General features: G+C 50.1%; 1 protein-coding gene and 2 long non-coding RNA genes across 4 annotated transcripts in view; 2 read left to right on the top strand and 1 right to left on the bottom strand.

Annotated features, from left to right (window-relative positions):
• The window catches only part of LOC102162556 (uncharacterized), a 36663-nt gene extending 35454 nt beyond the window's left edge, over positions 1-1209 (top strand). For both annotated transcript variants that reach the window (XR_014819031.1, XR_014819029.1), the window contains exon 4: positions 772-1209. This is a non-coding gene — a long non-coding RNA (uncharacterized LOC102162556). The remainder of the gene's footprint in view (positions 1-771) is intronic.
• On the bottom strand, positions 849-5672 carry LOC146398488 (uncharacterized). Its single transcript, XR_014819035.1, has 3 exons — positions 5564-5672; positions 1649-1718; positions 849-957 (listed from the first exon to the last, which is right to left on the bottom strand). It is a non-coding gene; the product is annotated as an uncharacterized LOC146398488 (long non-coding RNA).
• Positions 5673-6093: 421 nt separating this feature from the next.
• USP12 (ubiquitin specific peptidase 12) overlaps positions 6094-15334 on the top strand; it is a 76705-nt gene continuing 67464 nt past the window's right edge. The window contains exon 1 of the mRNA XM_021065513.2: positions 6094-6388. Coding sequence (XP_020921172.1) covers positions 6341-6388 — 48 coding nt within the window. The 5' untranslated portion in view covers positions 6094-6340. The remainder of the gene's footprint in view (positions 6389-15334) is intronic.

Below are 15334 nucleotides of genomic sequence, written 5' to 3'. Positions count from 1 at the left end.
ATCACAAGTTAGAGCCAAACTTTTACAATACCAACTCCAGGCATATGGTTAAACTCATGTGGAAAAACCAGCCTGACATTTTTGAGAAACGGGTCATAGGGAAATGGCGGGACGAAGTGAGAAGCTGGTTCCATAGGGGAAAAAACCCTAGGGCACAAAAAAGAAAATCAGAGTTTTGACTGGGGAGGTTAGGTGTAGGTGCTTGAGGCTTTCTGGAGTCCAGAAAGTGAATTTTCTCCTCCTTCTCCACCTCCTTCCCCTCCCCGTACCTTTTCCTGTTCCCCCTCCTGTTTTCTGATGAATTTTCTCAGCAGAGCTGAGCAAATACTGAATGGGAAACTCCAGTCTGAAGAGAGTCAAGCGGCAGAGCATCTGTGAGCACTTTGGGAGACTTAAATTGTGTTGATTAGTTAACGTAAAACACCTCTATGGAGCAGAATTCTGTTTTTGTTTGTTTGGTCTTTTTGCCTTTTCTAGGGCTGCTCCTGTGGCATATGGAGGTTCCCAGGCTAGGGGTCTAATCAGAGCCGTAGCCACCGGCCTACGCCACAGCCACAGCCATGCTGGGTCCTTAACCCACGGAGCAAGGCCAGGGATCGAATTCGCAACCTCATGGTTCCTAGTCGGATTCGTTAACCACTGCGCCACGACGGGAACTCCAGAATTCTATTTTTATTTGCTCCGGAGGTGGACATACCTAAACTGTAGGTGTTCATCAGTTTCCGATCATTCACTATCATTTATTTATTGAGCATTTGCACTGCTTCCCAGGCCTGGGGGATAGAACTGCAGAGAGATGCGGTTCCAGTTCTCGGGAGCTCACGTGAGAGTGCGAGAGGTGAGGAGCTGGCGGCATCAGTGCGGGCCTCCTGGAGGAGGTGACCATGTGAAGGCGGAAGCGTGTCCCCGGGAGAAGGAACAGGAACAGGTGGTGTGCGGTGCGGAGGTGGCACGGAGCTTGATGGTGTGTGAGGAACAGGACGGAGTCAAGTGTTACTTAAAGCTCTAATTATGTTACCCTTGGAGATTTTCAGCTTTTCTCTTTGGATCAGGTGGCCCCCTCTCCAGCCGTGGCATTTTAGGATGACCTACAGGATAAACAATCCCTTCTCTGAGCCCATATAACACTGTGAATCATGCAATTGGTACTTATCTAACTTAAAGTGGTTTGTGTACAGTGGGAAAATAATAAAAAAAAAAAAAAAGTGATTTGTGTACACGTCTCCTCTCTCAACTTGGCGGCAAGCTTTGTGATGGAACAAGCTTCTTGTTCCTCAAGGGGCTCCCACAAGCCTTCCGGAGTCGGAGGCACTCAAGGGATAAGCACCGACTGAAAAAATGGGGTTTCGGTGCTCATCACTGGGGACTCGCAGGACGGGACCGGATCCTGTTTGCATCCAAGGCTGGCACTTTCTGGCTCTGTCTCTCTCTGCTCTCCCCTAGAATAAAGGGGTGCCTGCTGCTAGCCCTGGAAGAGGCGTCCCCATCTCAGTTAAGCTCAGCAACTCTTGCATCTTTTCTAAGCAGCCAGATGCTCCCCAGCCTCCTGGAGTCAGGCGCTGCTGGGTGAGGAGCGAAGCACACAAGAAAACATTCTGGTTTCCCTCTGTGCTCCCCAGAAGGCAAGGTGTGCTCCCCGGTTCCAGACCTGTTAGTCTGAGATTCTCTGGCCACCGCTCGGCCTCAGCAAATTCCAGGGCTGGGAATCCAGGCTGACACTACGGAGAACAAGAGGTTTTATTTAAGGTAGGCTGATTGTACCACTGATTCTACCCCCAACACCCTTGCCCGCGTCCCTCTGGGTCGGATTAACATTCCACACTCGTCTCCACAAATCCACAGCCCGCTCAGCTGCGCAGCCGTACACGTACCCCAGGCTCCCACCGGTCCAAGCCGCGAGGGCCTCAGCCCTCCCCTCCCCCAGAGTCTTCATCCTGCGAACCTGTCCTCAGCTCGTCCCTCCTGCCCGCAGCGTCTCAACCCCCTCGCAGTTGACAGCACTTAGCTCTTCATTTTTTCAGTCCATTTGCCGTAAAAATCATCTGTCTACCCCAACGGACTGTGTGATCCCTGAGGGCCCAGGTTTCTCTTGACCATCCGTAGATGATGGATAGACACTTGTTTTGATGAATGAACTCACTTTTCAGGTTTAATAGACTATAAAGGGGCTGTGTCTTTGGCCTCCTAGCTGAAAGCTTAGATTTAAATAAAGACAGGAGTTCGGGTCATGGCTCAGTGGTAATGAACCCGACTAGTATCCATGAGGATGCGGGTTCGATCCCTGGCCTCGCTCAGTGGGTTAAGGATCTGGCGTTGCCATGAGCTGTGACAGAGGTCCCAGACACAGCTAGGATCCTAGGGTTGCTGTGGCTGTGGTGTAGGCCGGCAGGTACAGCTCTGATTCCACCTCTAGCCTGGGAACTTCTGTATGCTGCAAGTGTGGCCCTAAAAAGACAAAAAGTAAAAAATTAAAAGGATAATGACAGCGTTGTAGATACATTAGCTGGATGCCATCCTGCCCAGCCAATCGGCCACATATCCCCAGGGCGTGTGATTTGACCTCACTGGTGATTTAGAAAGCAGACTTTCTACACCCAAAATATTGTAAAATGACGACACTTTAATGAGCGAAAACAAAAAAGTCAGCCTTGAAAAATAAGTCTCTGATTTGTCGATTCAAACCAACAAGAATATGACTGTTTTGATGGCCATCCCCTGGGACGGCTGGATGATATTAATTCATGGCACCGAGAAGTTTAGTTCATTCACCTGCCACTGGGCAGGGCAGCAAAGGCGAGAGACCATGGGTTTTCCAGTCAGAGGGTCTGGGCATGGCCCAGCCCTGCACTGGCTGGGCAGTGCTGCAGCGAATGTGGTGAAATGAGCACAGAACGATCCAGCTCCTAGGGCGCTGGAAGGTTACATAAGAAAACACATCTAAGGAGTTCCCACCAGGGCACAGTGGGTTAAGAACCTGGGGACTCCACAGTGGAGTTCCTGTCGTGGCTCAGTGGAAACAAATCTGACTAGGATCCTTGAGGACGCAGGTTTGAGCCCTGACCTCCCTCAGTGGGTTAAGAATCTGGCATTGTGGTGAGCTGTGGTGTTGGTCACAGACTTGGCTTGGATCCTGCACTGCTGTGGCTGTGGCACAGGCCGGCAGCCGCAGCTCCAATTGGACCCCTCGCCTGGAAACCTCCATATGTCGAGGGGGCAGCCCTCAAAAAAAAAAAAGGCAAAAAGACCCTGACTGCAGTGGCTAAGGTTGCTGTGGAGGAGCAGATTTAATCTCTGGCCAGCACAGTGGGTTAAAGGATCCGGTGTTGCCACAGCTCACAGCTGCCGCTCAGATTCTGTTTCTGGCCCGGGAGAATCCATATGCCTGAGTGCAGCCATAAAATAAAGTAAAATAAAATAAAAAAGAAAGAAAGAAAATGCATTTAAATCAGGTGACTGGCACATAGCAGAGGCTCTTTACATGTATGGAGGAAGGAAACCGGCACCCTGAGAGCTGTACTAGCCCATCCTGACTTTTAAAATGTTGACACCGAATGTCCATTCAGCGCTGTCCTGTCTGCGTTGCGTGCAAGCCGTCTTAGAAACTTGTCTCCGTGTTCTATCCTCATTGCACCCCTTTGGGGTAGGCATAGTCATTACCCTTCTTTTCCAGAGGAGGAAAGTAAGACAAAGAAATAGCTGTCTGAGTATATTTTGTAGCTAAAACCTGCACATGGGTCCCCAAAGAGTCAGTGCCTTTCAATCCCATTTTACTAGAATCAAAATGAAGCACTTTGACCTGAGCTGGTTAGCAGAAAGGATACAGATGTGGCCTCTGGAGCCAGGTTAAAATCATGTTTCCATTGCTTACGAGTTGTGCAACCTTGGGAAATTTACCTCGTGGCTCTGTTTCCTCATCTAGAAAATGGGGACGATAATGGCATCTCCTCTCCTGGGTTGTTATGGGGATTTGAGAAAATGCTTGGGGCATGGGGCTAAGTCCTCGATGAGCACTCCCTGTCCTTAGGGATGCCTCTCCAACCCCTCCCCTCACTTCTTCCCCCTCCATCATAGGCAAGAAATATACACAGCAACACGTGGTTAACTGGAGACTGGGAGAATAACGGAAAAGATGAAGTGGCCTGCAAGGAAGTGGACAGTACAGGATTGTGTACAATTATTCAAGTGAAACCATTTTAAACTCGGCCCTAGTTTGTTTACTTCCTTGGTCCCTAAATTTATCTGAGTATAATTTGTAGCTTATACACTCAGGAAGGCCCCAAAGAAGGCGGTTGTACACAAACTCATCTTTCCCTACGTACAATGAAGCTCTTTGTGAAGCTGATACCACTACGGGTTAAAAACGATTCTAACCCCAGATGATCCCTTTTAAGCTCTGGGGCAAAAGTATGACATTTCAGCTAAATCTTATCTTCAACTGCATTATATATGGCGGAAAAAAAAAAAAAAAAGAAAAGAAAGAAAAAACACCCCAGCACAGCACCTAGGACGTGGAAGCCTCTCTTTTTATGTTTGTGCCTTTCTAGTCAAACTTACGCAGGGAGGAGGAGGCACTGTGAGTTTTGCCGTTAGGCTCTGCAATGGTATCACCTGTGCCTTTCCGTGTGGCTATAACGCACTACTCCAGTCCAAGTCTAGGCAGCGAATAGGGAGGCCAGCCCTCCAGGTACCTGAATGCGTGGTGCTGGCACATTCTAGCACTGGCTTGCGTGTATCAGTGCATAGAGGGAGGGCCTGGCTATCAAGGAGGCAGGTGCCTAGAGAAGTGGGCCAGCTACGCTGGGACTTGGGTATATTCTATTTGCAATCGCCCCCTCCCCAAGCAAGCTTATAGTGGAAATCACTGTGGAAACAGCATTCATGTGCCAGAAATCTATTCTTCATCTAAATTTTGTTTGAATGTTTTGTTTTTTGAATGTCTTAAACCTGCAAGTTAAGGCATATCTGATTTTAGAGATCTGTCTGAATTTCTGCCCCAGTGAAACCGAGGAACCCCAAAAAGCCCCTCGCCACGAGTTCTCCAACAGTGAAAAATCACAAGCTTTCTAATATAATAATTGGTAAAGCTATGCTACTAACTTGAACTTCTTTCGCAAATAGGAATAAATAAAGCCTAGCTGTCTGGCACAAAGAACAGGGTGCAATGATGCATTTTATAAAAACGGCACATAGGAACTATCCCCCTGACTAACACCATCTCTCTTTCTCACAGGACATTGTTCTCAACTTGCGGGACTTCTCGTCTCTGGGAACATCATCAGCGCGGGGTTGACATCCTCCCTATTTTGCGACTCAACTTTTGGAACCAGTATATTTAGATACTATATTTATAACCATATTCTAAATTTATGGCCGACAAGCAGACAGGAAAAGCAGCTTTGCTCCCTTCCCCATAATTGACCTTTCTTAATTCAAAGAACTAAGCGTATATAGTTTCTTCTTTGCCGCTTTCATTTTTATGTAATGAACTTGTCTTCTGCTACATTTCGGTATTTTGACCTAGGTGATCCACCCAATGTGCGTAAAAAGAAACAAACCACCTTACATTTTAGATGTTTGGGACTCTGGATGACCTGGGCTATTTTGACCGTGTACGAGCACGTTTCCTCCCGCCGCACCCAGAATTTTGAGACCGCCCCTTCAGTTTTCTGTCTGGACAGGGCCCTCGGTAGAGGCTGCGGGGCAGCCCCTTGCACGACGGCCGCCGAGGGCCCTCATCGCCCCCGGCGCCCCTCTCCCCGCGCACCCGCTCTAGGACCCGGAGGACGCGGGCGGGAGGCAGGGCCCGCGCGAGCCCCTCCCCGGCCGCGCGCGGGGTGGAGCCGACGCCGGAGCTCCCCGACTCGCGCGCGCTCGGCGGCTGGAGAGGCTTCCTCGGGGAGTGGGCGGGGGCCGGAGGGGGAGTGGGCGGGGCGCGCGGCGGTGGGCGGGGCGCGCGGCGGTGGGCGGGGCGCGCCGCGGGGCCGCGCAGCTGCCGGGCAGGCCGGGCATTAGGGCCTCAGCGGAGCCCGCTCCCCAGCGCGCTGGGCGGGGTGTGCGGCGGGCGGCTTCGCGGGCAGGCGCGGGCCCCGAGGCAGCGGCTGCGCCCTGCGCCGGGGAGGAGCCGGGGGCGGGCGGGCGGCAGGCGGGGGCTAGGGCCCGCGGCGGGGAGTGCCGGCGGCGGCGGCGGCGGCGGCGACGGCAGCGGCGGCTGAGCAGGCTCGGTGCGTGCGTCGGCGGCGGCTCGGGGTCCGCCCGCGGGCTGCGGTGCGAGCGGGCGGCCAGGCTCTCCTCCTCCCCCGCCCGCCGCCGCTGTGATTGGGTGGAAGATGGCGCTGGGCGGATGGAAATCCTAATGACAGTCTCCAAATTCGCCTCCATCTGTACCATGGTAGGTGCGGCGGGGGGGCGGCGGGCGGCCCGGGACCCCGCCGGCGGCCCTGGTCCCCGCCCCTCGCCGCCCGCGGGGCCTAGCGCGGAGCCGCAGCCGGGCGGGGGCGGCGCGGGCCGGGCGGGGGCGGTTGGACGGCCGGACGCGAGCGGAGCGGCCCCGGGGGACGGCGGCGCGCGGGTGGCCGGCGGGGTGGGCGCCGGTCGTCGGCGCCTGGGGCTCGGCCCCCGGTCCCCGCGGCGCCGGGGCGGAGCGGCGAGGCACCCGGGCTGTGGGCGCGCGAGCGGGGCCGCGGGCCCGGCCGGGGTCGGAGGGGAAGGACGCGAGGAGCGCCCGCCTTTCCGTCCGGCGGGGCCGGGCCGGGCCGGGCCGGGCCGGGCCGGGCGGGGAGGGTCCCCGGCGGGCGTGGGGGCTGCGGCAGGAAGGCAGGGTCTCCTCCCCGGCCCGGAGGGGACGGAAGTCGGGCGCAGGTTTCCTCTCCGCGCCGCGGGCGAGGCCGAGCCCCCCGCCGGTGCCGAGGGGAAGGGGGTGTGTGTGAAGGTGGAAACTTTAAATAAGTGCTGGTGAAATTCCCCCCCCTTTTCTACCCTTCCTGAGAGGAACGAGCTCCCATTTGCAACCCTGAGCCCAGGTGGCGGTCTTGTCGTGGGGAATCCACGTAAACCTTGGAAACGGCTTCAGCATTCCTGTCATTTGTTTACTTTAATGCCCCAGACGCATCCGTGTGTGGCTGGAAGTATTTCTTTGCAGGAGCTGACGGCGAGGGTTGCTGTGTGTGTTTCACCGGAGCTCTGAAATCCACTTTAAGGGGAAAGTGCTAATGCCTGTTGAAAAGTCCCGAGTTAAGCAAAACCTGGGTGCGTTTCAATCCGGTGCTCGGTGCTCGAGCAGAAGGACCAGCTTTCCACACGGTGGGGCAGATTGGTTTCATTAGCTCCTTAGGACTTAGATCTAGCGCTCTTAATTATGAGTCATCACAGAAAAGTTATCCTTTGCAACGCGGGCCCAGTGATTATGTTATCAAAGACTTCTGATATCTTTCCTTCTTTTTTACGTCTTACCAACCCTTTTCAACGCTTATAGCAGGTTCCCCAAACAATCTTCCGTTTAAAATTAGGGGTGGGACCTTGCACATACCTTTAAGAAGTGCTGAATGGTGAATCAGATAGGAGAGAGGCTTTAGAAGCAGATTCTATACAGCACGCCGAGGAACCGTATAAAAAATGGCTGAAATCAGGTGGGATTAAAGTCTACAGTATTAAATCACACTGAAGGATGAATCATTGAAGAACCCGTTTCCTCAAACGGATGTTTGTTTTTCTCTCACAAGTCACATTTTAGGAAAGCCTTGATATTAAAGGGACGATGTTAGAGGGATTTCGGGGGGTCATGTACATTAATTATTTTTAGGTAGGCCAATTATTATCTTATTCTGCTTCAAAAAGAATGTGATAATTACATCTTGGAAAGCGATAATGTTGCCGGATTGCTGAGCTGCACAGATTGTCAGGTCATGGTTCACTGTCAAAGTCTAGTTTCTGGAGTGATGTGTTACCCTTTGCTGCCTGTTCATCCCCGTTTAGCACCTGCCAAGTGCTAGAGGGTATGCAGAGCGCTGGGGAGACAGCAGTGGTCCAGCCAGTCTCTGCTTTCCTGGTGTTGACATCCTAGTTAAGGAAGACAAACTGTATTCACATAACCATATTAATATATACTCTAATCAGATTCAGAAAATGAGGCGCAGAGGGATTTGCCACGTCAAATACGGAGTAAGTGGGATTATGATCTCAAGAATTGTAGACTCCAAAACTCTTTCTAGGGCTTTCGCTCGGGGTGCGTTAGTTGCATGTGGTGTGTGGGTATTGTTGGCAGATACAGAAACATCGGTGCCCAGCCAAATGAGATTGCTCCAGAAGTAGTGTTCAGATTGGGTGTGTCTGTGTTCTCACTAGAAGAAATTCTGATGCGCTCCCAAGATAGTGTTGAACATCTCAAAGTAACCTGCAGTTTATTCTTCAAGAGAACCGCCGTCTGTCGTCTGAGAATGACAAGATTGATAATCAAGAAAAGCAGAGATACTTACCTCTGCGCTTGTACAGATGTCTGGCAAGTTCATGGCTGTCTCTCGAGCGGGTAGCCTTGAAGCATCAGAGGCCTGTCCGTCCGTCCCCCCCCCTCCCCGTCTAATTTCACAGCCTTTCTGTAATCTCAGCAGCGCTTACCACACTTGCTGTGTTGTACATTTTTCTCTTATCTCCTTATTAGGTTGCGGAGGCCCTAAGTGGAAGGTCTCTCGTTTATTTCTGCGGTTTGGTGGAGCACTAACTCCTGTGTGCAGGACAGCGTTCCTGGGTCCTTGGTTTCTGCTCCCCGATGTCTGGGGGAAGTGAGCTTGGGCTTGTGTGTGGGGCGGTGGAGAGAAGAGGGGCTGGACCTGAAGAGAATGATCTTTCAGAGAATCGGCAGCTGTGAACACATTTGTAATGAGTTGACATTTTGTTCTATAAATAATAAAGTTGACGTAAATCTTTCATGTGTCCACATAAGGCCCCTGGGCGAATCAGCAGCCCTTTAATTGGGCTAAGTGACTGTGAACAGGGAAGCTCTTCAGGTGCCTCTTGTGGTCTGCCACCGGCTCTGCTGATTTGGGAACCTTAGTTTGTTTCTCTAAAGTGTTAACAGCTCCACCCGAGTGAGTGTGGTTAAGTTTAGACGGCAGTGGATGGATTTGCAGGGTACTTCTAGAAGTGGCTCTTGTTATTTGTCCATGAAATAATTTCAGTATCCCAAGGTGCTTGTTTTGCCACTGCAGTAGCTTCAGATTTCAGGGCCTAGAGTAGCTTCCAAATGTTTAATATTATACTTCATAGTTGTGAAATAGTGGGGAAAGCAACCGAATACGTGTAGTGGGGCCTATGCTTTGAAATCACAGTGGAAGTTGTAGAGCCGCTTGGAAAGTGACCGTGACCCTAGATGGCACAGCGGGGTGGGAGGGCCGTCCTTTCTCCCTGCTGGGTTGTGGGAGTCCCAGCTGGGAAGAGGGTGTTGGGGGGGCTCACACTCTGGGTAAGGAAGAAGTCGTTACAGGGGAGCTTAAGCCCTGGCCTGGCTCTTTGCCCGCCTTTAGCCCCTGGGAGTCAGCTCCGTCCCCCAGGACATGGTGGCAGCGAGGTCAAGGCCACAAGTCAGCTGCTCCGTGGGTCCGACAGGTTTGTTTCTGAAAAGCCTGTGTCTAGCACAGGGGCTGGAGGTGGTGACTTGAACTGTACTTACTGCAGACAAGTCCCAGGTGAGACTGACGGTCTTTTCTTACTATTTGAGTCTCCCCGGGGTCACCGACGAAGGGTCAGCTGTCTGTATGGTTGGTGCAGCTTATCTCTCCAGAAAGAGGCCGAGAGGAAACCCTCCAAGCCCCTGCCTTGTTCGTGGGGGTGGGGGTAGTGTCTTCATAGAGTCGGAGGGTTATACTGAGTAATAACTTTCTCTGTTCCTTCTCAAGAAGTGATGTGGATGTAATTCTTCTTTTAAAAACATGCGTTTTTATTTTGCCTTCATTCTTTTTTTAAAAATATGTGTCTTTATTTTGCCTTCTAGGGCTGCATTCACGGCACATGGAGCTTCCCAGGTGAGGGGTCCAATCCGAGCCGCAGCTGCCGGCCTCCACCACAGCAACGTGGGATCTGAGCCATCTGAGTCGAGTCTGTGACTACACCACAGCTCACAGCAATGCCAGATCCGTAACCCACTGAGCGAGGCCAGGGATGGAACCCCCATCTTGGGATGCTAGTCAGTCAGGTTTGCTAACCACTGAGCCACGACGGGAACTCCCATTTTTCTTTTCTTTTTTTCCTTTTTCTTTTTACAGCCACACCTTTGGCATATGGAAGTTCCCAGGCTAGGGGTGGAATTGCAACTGCAGCTGCCAGCCTACGCTGCAGCCACAGCCACGCCAGATCTGGAGATCTACATTGGCAATGTATGCTGCAGCTTGTGGCATTGCTGGACCCTTAACCCACTGAGCGAGGCCAGGGATCCAACCCACATCCTCATGGGCACTATGTTGGGTTCCTAATTGGCTGAGCTACAACGGGAACTCTTAATTTTGCTGTTTTTAATGTTAGTTTAGGAGGGATGAAAACTTCAAAAATAAACATTTTAAATCAACTATAATAAAAAAAAGCACCACAAATCATTCTGATGAGAAAACTTAAAAAATAAGTCTTCTATCATAAATGGTTAAATAACGATAAGTACTGTTTAAACTTGTGTTTGAAAACCTCAGTGGAGAGAATGTTTAGAATAAGCTTTACATAAGCCTGCTGATCTTTTGAATTTGGCTAAAATACATATTGGACATTAAAAATTACACACTCTCATTATAGGAAATTTGGAAAAGATTTCTTTTTTCCTTTTTAGGGCCATACCTGCAGCATATGGAAGTTTCCAGGCTAGGGGTTGAATCTGAGCTGCAGCTGCTGGCTGTGCCACAGCCACAGCCACGCCAGGTCCAAGCCGCACCTGCAGCCTGTACCCCAGCCTGCAGCAGCACCTGATGCTTAACCCACAACCTACGGAGCAAAGCCAGGGATCGAACGAGCATCCTCATGGATGCTCATGGGGTTTGTTACCCCTGAGCAACAACGGGACCTCCTGGAAAGTAGTCTATAAAAAAGAGTCTGGAAACTATTAAGGAAGCAAAAAATAATGTGCTCTGCTTCCCAGAGCTTTTGACATTTCACGTTTTAGTTTCCCGTGAATCGTTGATACCGCAAATAAAGGTGAGACCTTTGGGATTTGAAACCTCTTTTATAAATTTTTTTATTATTTATTTATGTATTTATTTTTAGGGCTGCACCCACAACACATGGAGGTTCCCAGGCTGGGGTCAATCAGAGCTGTAGCTGCCGGCCTACACCACAGTCACAGCAACGCCAGATCTGAGCCATGTCTGTGACCTGCACCACAGCTCACGGCAATGCTGGATCCTTAACCCACTGAGTGAGGCCAGGGACCGAACCCGCCACCTCATGGTTCCTAGCCGGATTCATTTCTGCCGCACCACAATGGGAACTCCTGGATTTGAAACGTTTAATGTGCTTTAAAAGTATGGTTTTAAATACTGTATTCAATTATGAGAAACATGTGTGAAGACTCCGGTCTCATTTATATCGGTTGGCTTTGCTTTCCCTCTTGGGGGTTTTCTCCTTCCACCTCTGGCTCATCTTTTGATGATAGCTCTCAAGGCGGGTTAGTTAGCCTCCCACGATCCATGTGGCCAGTTCAGCCAGACTTTGTCCCAGCATAGCTGGTTGTCTGTCTTTTTTGTTGTTGTTGTCTTTTTGCCTTTTCTGGGGCCGCTCCCTCAGCATATGGAGGTTCCCAGACTAGGGGTCTAAGTGGAGCTGTAGCCACCAGCCTACGCCACAGCCACAGCAATGCGGGATCTGAGCTGAGTCTGCGACCTACACCACAGCTCACGGCAATGCCGGATCCTTAACCCACTGAGCCAGGCCAGGGATCGAACCCACAACCTCAGCGTTCCTAGTCGGATTCGTTAACCACTTAGCCATGACGGGAACTCCTCTGGTTGTCTTTCTTGGTTCCTGTCTTAGTGGGGCTTCTGATCAGGCCCCCGGACGCTGAGTCCACTTCCATTCTGTTGTGTGGTTCTTTCTTCCTGCCTTTCAGGCCAGTGTGTCACCGAAGCTCTCCTGAAATGTTTTCTGTCTCCGGAAAGATTATTTAAGCATTCGTTTACCTAGCATTAATTATTTTCCAGAAACCTTCATTTTTTTAGATTTAAGTAATCTAGTTGTGTTTTGATTTCTCTTTCAGGAGCTCAGTTCCAGAAGCTTAATATAGTATTTTATAATGTGTCCTACCTCATGGTATATTCAAAAGAGCAGTTGGACCAGAAGGAAATCTCTAGTCCAGATTTTGACATTTAGATCGGTGCATATGGGAAAGTCTCTTAAACCTTTCTGAGTTTTTCTTGTCTGTAAAATAAAGGGATTGGACTAGACACTAATACATATTCCTTCTGTGTTTGTTTCCTTGTAGATCTAAAACTCAGTATTCTCTGATCCTTGGAGAATTTATAAATAATTACTGATATCATCATTTTGGGACCGCTAATCATGTTTAATTTTTTTTGGCCGCACCCGTGGCATACAGAAGTTCCCAGGCTAGGGATTGGATCTGAGCTGTAGCTGTGAACTCTGCTGCAGCTGCAGCAGTGCCGGATCCTTTAACCCACAGTGCTGGCCCAGGGATCGAACCTGCACCCCTGTAACAATCTGAGCCACTGCAGTCAGGTTCTTGACCCATTGCACCACAGCAGGAACTCCCTAATTAAATTTTTTCTTTTATCTTTTTGACTTCCTTCACCCATTTCTCTCCACCCCCTGCCCCACCTCTGCTGCCTCTGGCAGCTACCAGTCTGTCCCCTGCAACTATGAGCCTATGTTTTTTTTTTTTTTTTTTAAGATTCTACAATTAAGTGAGGTAATACGGTATTGGTCTTTTTCTGACTCTTTCACTTAGCAGAGTGCCCTTGAGGTCTATCCATGTTGTCAAAAATGGCATTTATTGTTCTTCTTTACGGCTGAGCAGTATTCCATTGTGTATGTACATACCACATCTTAATCCAGTCATTTGTCGATGGACGTTTAGGTTGTTTCCATATCTTGACTATTGTAAATAATGCTGTAATGAACACAGGAACGCATTTATTTATCTTTTCGAATTAGTATTTTAATTTTATTCAGTAAATATCCAAAGAGGCGTTGCTGGATCATATTATAGTGCTATTTTTAGTTTTTTGAGGACTCTCCATGCTGTTTTCCGCAGTGGCCACACCAGCATGGCACAGGGGTTCCCTTTTCTCTGCATCCTCGCCAACACTTGTTTTCTCTTGTCTTTTTGGCACAGTCTCATAGGTGTGGACTGATACCTTAGGGTGGTTTTGGCTTGCATCTCCCTGATGACGAGTGATGTAGAGTATGTTTTCATGTGCCTGTTGGCCATTGGCAGGTCTTCTTCTGAAAGATGTCTGTTCAGATCTTCTCCGTTTTAAATTTTTTTTTTTCTTCTACCAGATCCTATGGGTTTGTGTGTGTGTGTGTATTTGGATATTAGTCCTTTATCACTAGGTTACATCTAATCATATTTTAAGAGGTACAGGAGCATGGATTTAGATATAGTTAAACATGAATTGTACTTGGTTTCCTAGGTTTTCCAGTGTCATAGGATTGTGGAAAATTATGGTCCAAAGTAGACAGATTTCTTCCTTCAAAAGCATTTAGTGACGGTTAGTGCTGTCACCATTTTATTCACAGACAGGCTGACCCACATAGCTATGTACTTATTTTTGACATTTTTTTTTCTTTTCCAATATTATTTCAAAAGAAGATGTGTATTGGTGTCCTTTTTTTGAGATTCCACTTTTATTTCTGTGGGTGTGAGTGTGACCTTGGACACGTGACTTCCCTGTGCCGCGGTTTTCTTATCTGCACAGCGGGGGTGAAATCAGAACCCATTTGTAGGGTCGTGGAGTGGTACTGTCACTCGGTAGCATTGGTGGTTCCGATCACCCTGGTCAAGTGATTTGCTCCCGTCTGGGCACGGAGCAGGACTCGTGGCACTGCTCCTTAGCGTCCGCTCAGCAAGTGCTAGCAACCAAAATGGAAAATTTAAAAAAAAAGGGCGGTTATTTTAGTTCATTTTCATCACGAGAAGCGACTTAGTAATGGCATATGCCTCTGTGAAAGCACACATTTATTTTGAAGTGAAGTAGGTTAGATTATAAGATTACATGCTAAGAAGGTAGCTGGTCTTTTCCCCCCTGTTTTGAATAGTTTGTAGAAAGAGATTTTATTTGTTTCGAAGTTCCTGTCGTGGCTCGGTGGTTAACGAATCCGACTAGGAACCATGAGGTTGCGGGTTCGGTTCCTGGCCTTGCTCAGTGGGTTAAGGATCCGGCGTTGCCGTGAGCTGTGGTGTAGGTTGCAGACGTGGCTCAGATCCCGCGTTGCTGTGGCTGTGGTATAGGCTGGCAACTGTAGCTCCGATTGGACCCCTAGCCTGGGAACCTCCATATGCCGCAGGAGCAGCCCCAGAAATGGCAAAAAGACAACAACAACAAAAAAAGATTGTATTGTCTGGGAAGAAAACTTCTGTGCAGACATGTTTTGAAGCTTAGGGAAGGCGGGAATGCCGCTTCGAGAGGGAAAGTCGTCTTTTTCATACGGAAAGACGCGCACAGCTTCCTGTGGTCGTGAGGCTGCAGCGCGGCTTTCCTGGCGGTCCCCCGGCTCCCCGGCTCCCCGGGGCCGTGGTCCCGCCCTCGGCCCCAGGTGCAGGTGCCCAGCCTGCTGTTAGAAGAGGATTGCTTATATGTCTGTAAAGTACCGTAAGGTGTTGGAAGAAAAAGCTAAATGCTGGGAATCGCGAGGCCTTACGGGTTGCTGAGTTAAACATGCAGACACCCAGTGCTGTTGAAAGGACCTGTACATGAGACTTAGGCGTTGGGGACCTGATGCCCAGAATTTGTGTTAGGAGGACTTTGGGGAGTTCCTGTCAAGGCTCAGCGAAACGAGTCTGACTAGGATCCACGAGGACACGGGTTCAATCCCTGGCCTCGCTCAGTGGGTTAAGGATCTAGCATTGCTGTGAGCTGTGGTGTAGGTCGCAGACACGGTTCGGATCCTGTGTTGCTGTGCCTGTGGTGTAGGCCGGGGGCTACAGCTCCCGTTCAGCCCCTAGCCTGGGACCCTCCATATGCTGCAGGTGCGGCCCTAAACAGAAAAAAGGAGATTGGGAGAGACAGTTAGTGTACATAGTTTGGGAAGAAAAACCCGGAAGTTTCTTTGTTTTCACAGAAGTACTCGGTCAAGAATTTTGTGGCCCTGTGAGGCGCGGTGGTGAATGTGGAAGGCGGGGAAGGTG

The sequence above is a fragment of the Sus scrofa genome, chromosome 11, assembly GCF_054392235.1.
Source record: "Sus scrofa isolate SSC_HxYL_T2T_F1_AM1 chromosome 11, Sscrofa_HxYL_maternal_Yorkshire_Landrace_v2.0, whole genome shotgun sequence".
Classification (NCBI taxonomy): Eukaryota; Metazoa; Chordata; class Mammalia; order Artiodactyla; family Suidae; genus Sus; species Sus scrofa.
Note: the sequence above shows the minus strand (reverse complement) of the source record. Positions and strands in the feature narration are given on the sequence as shown.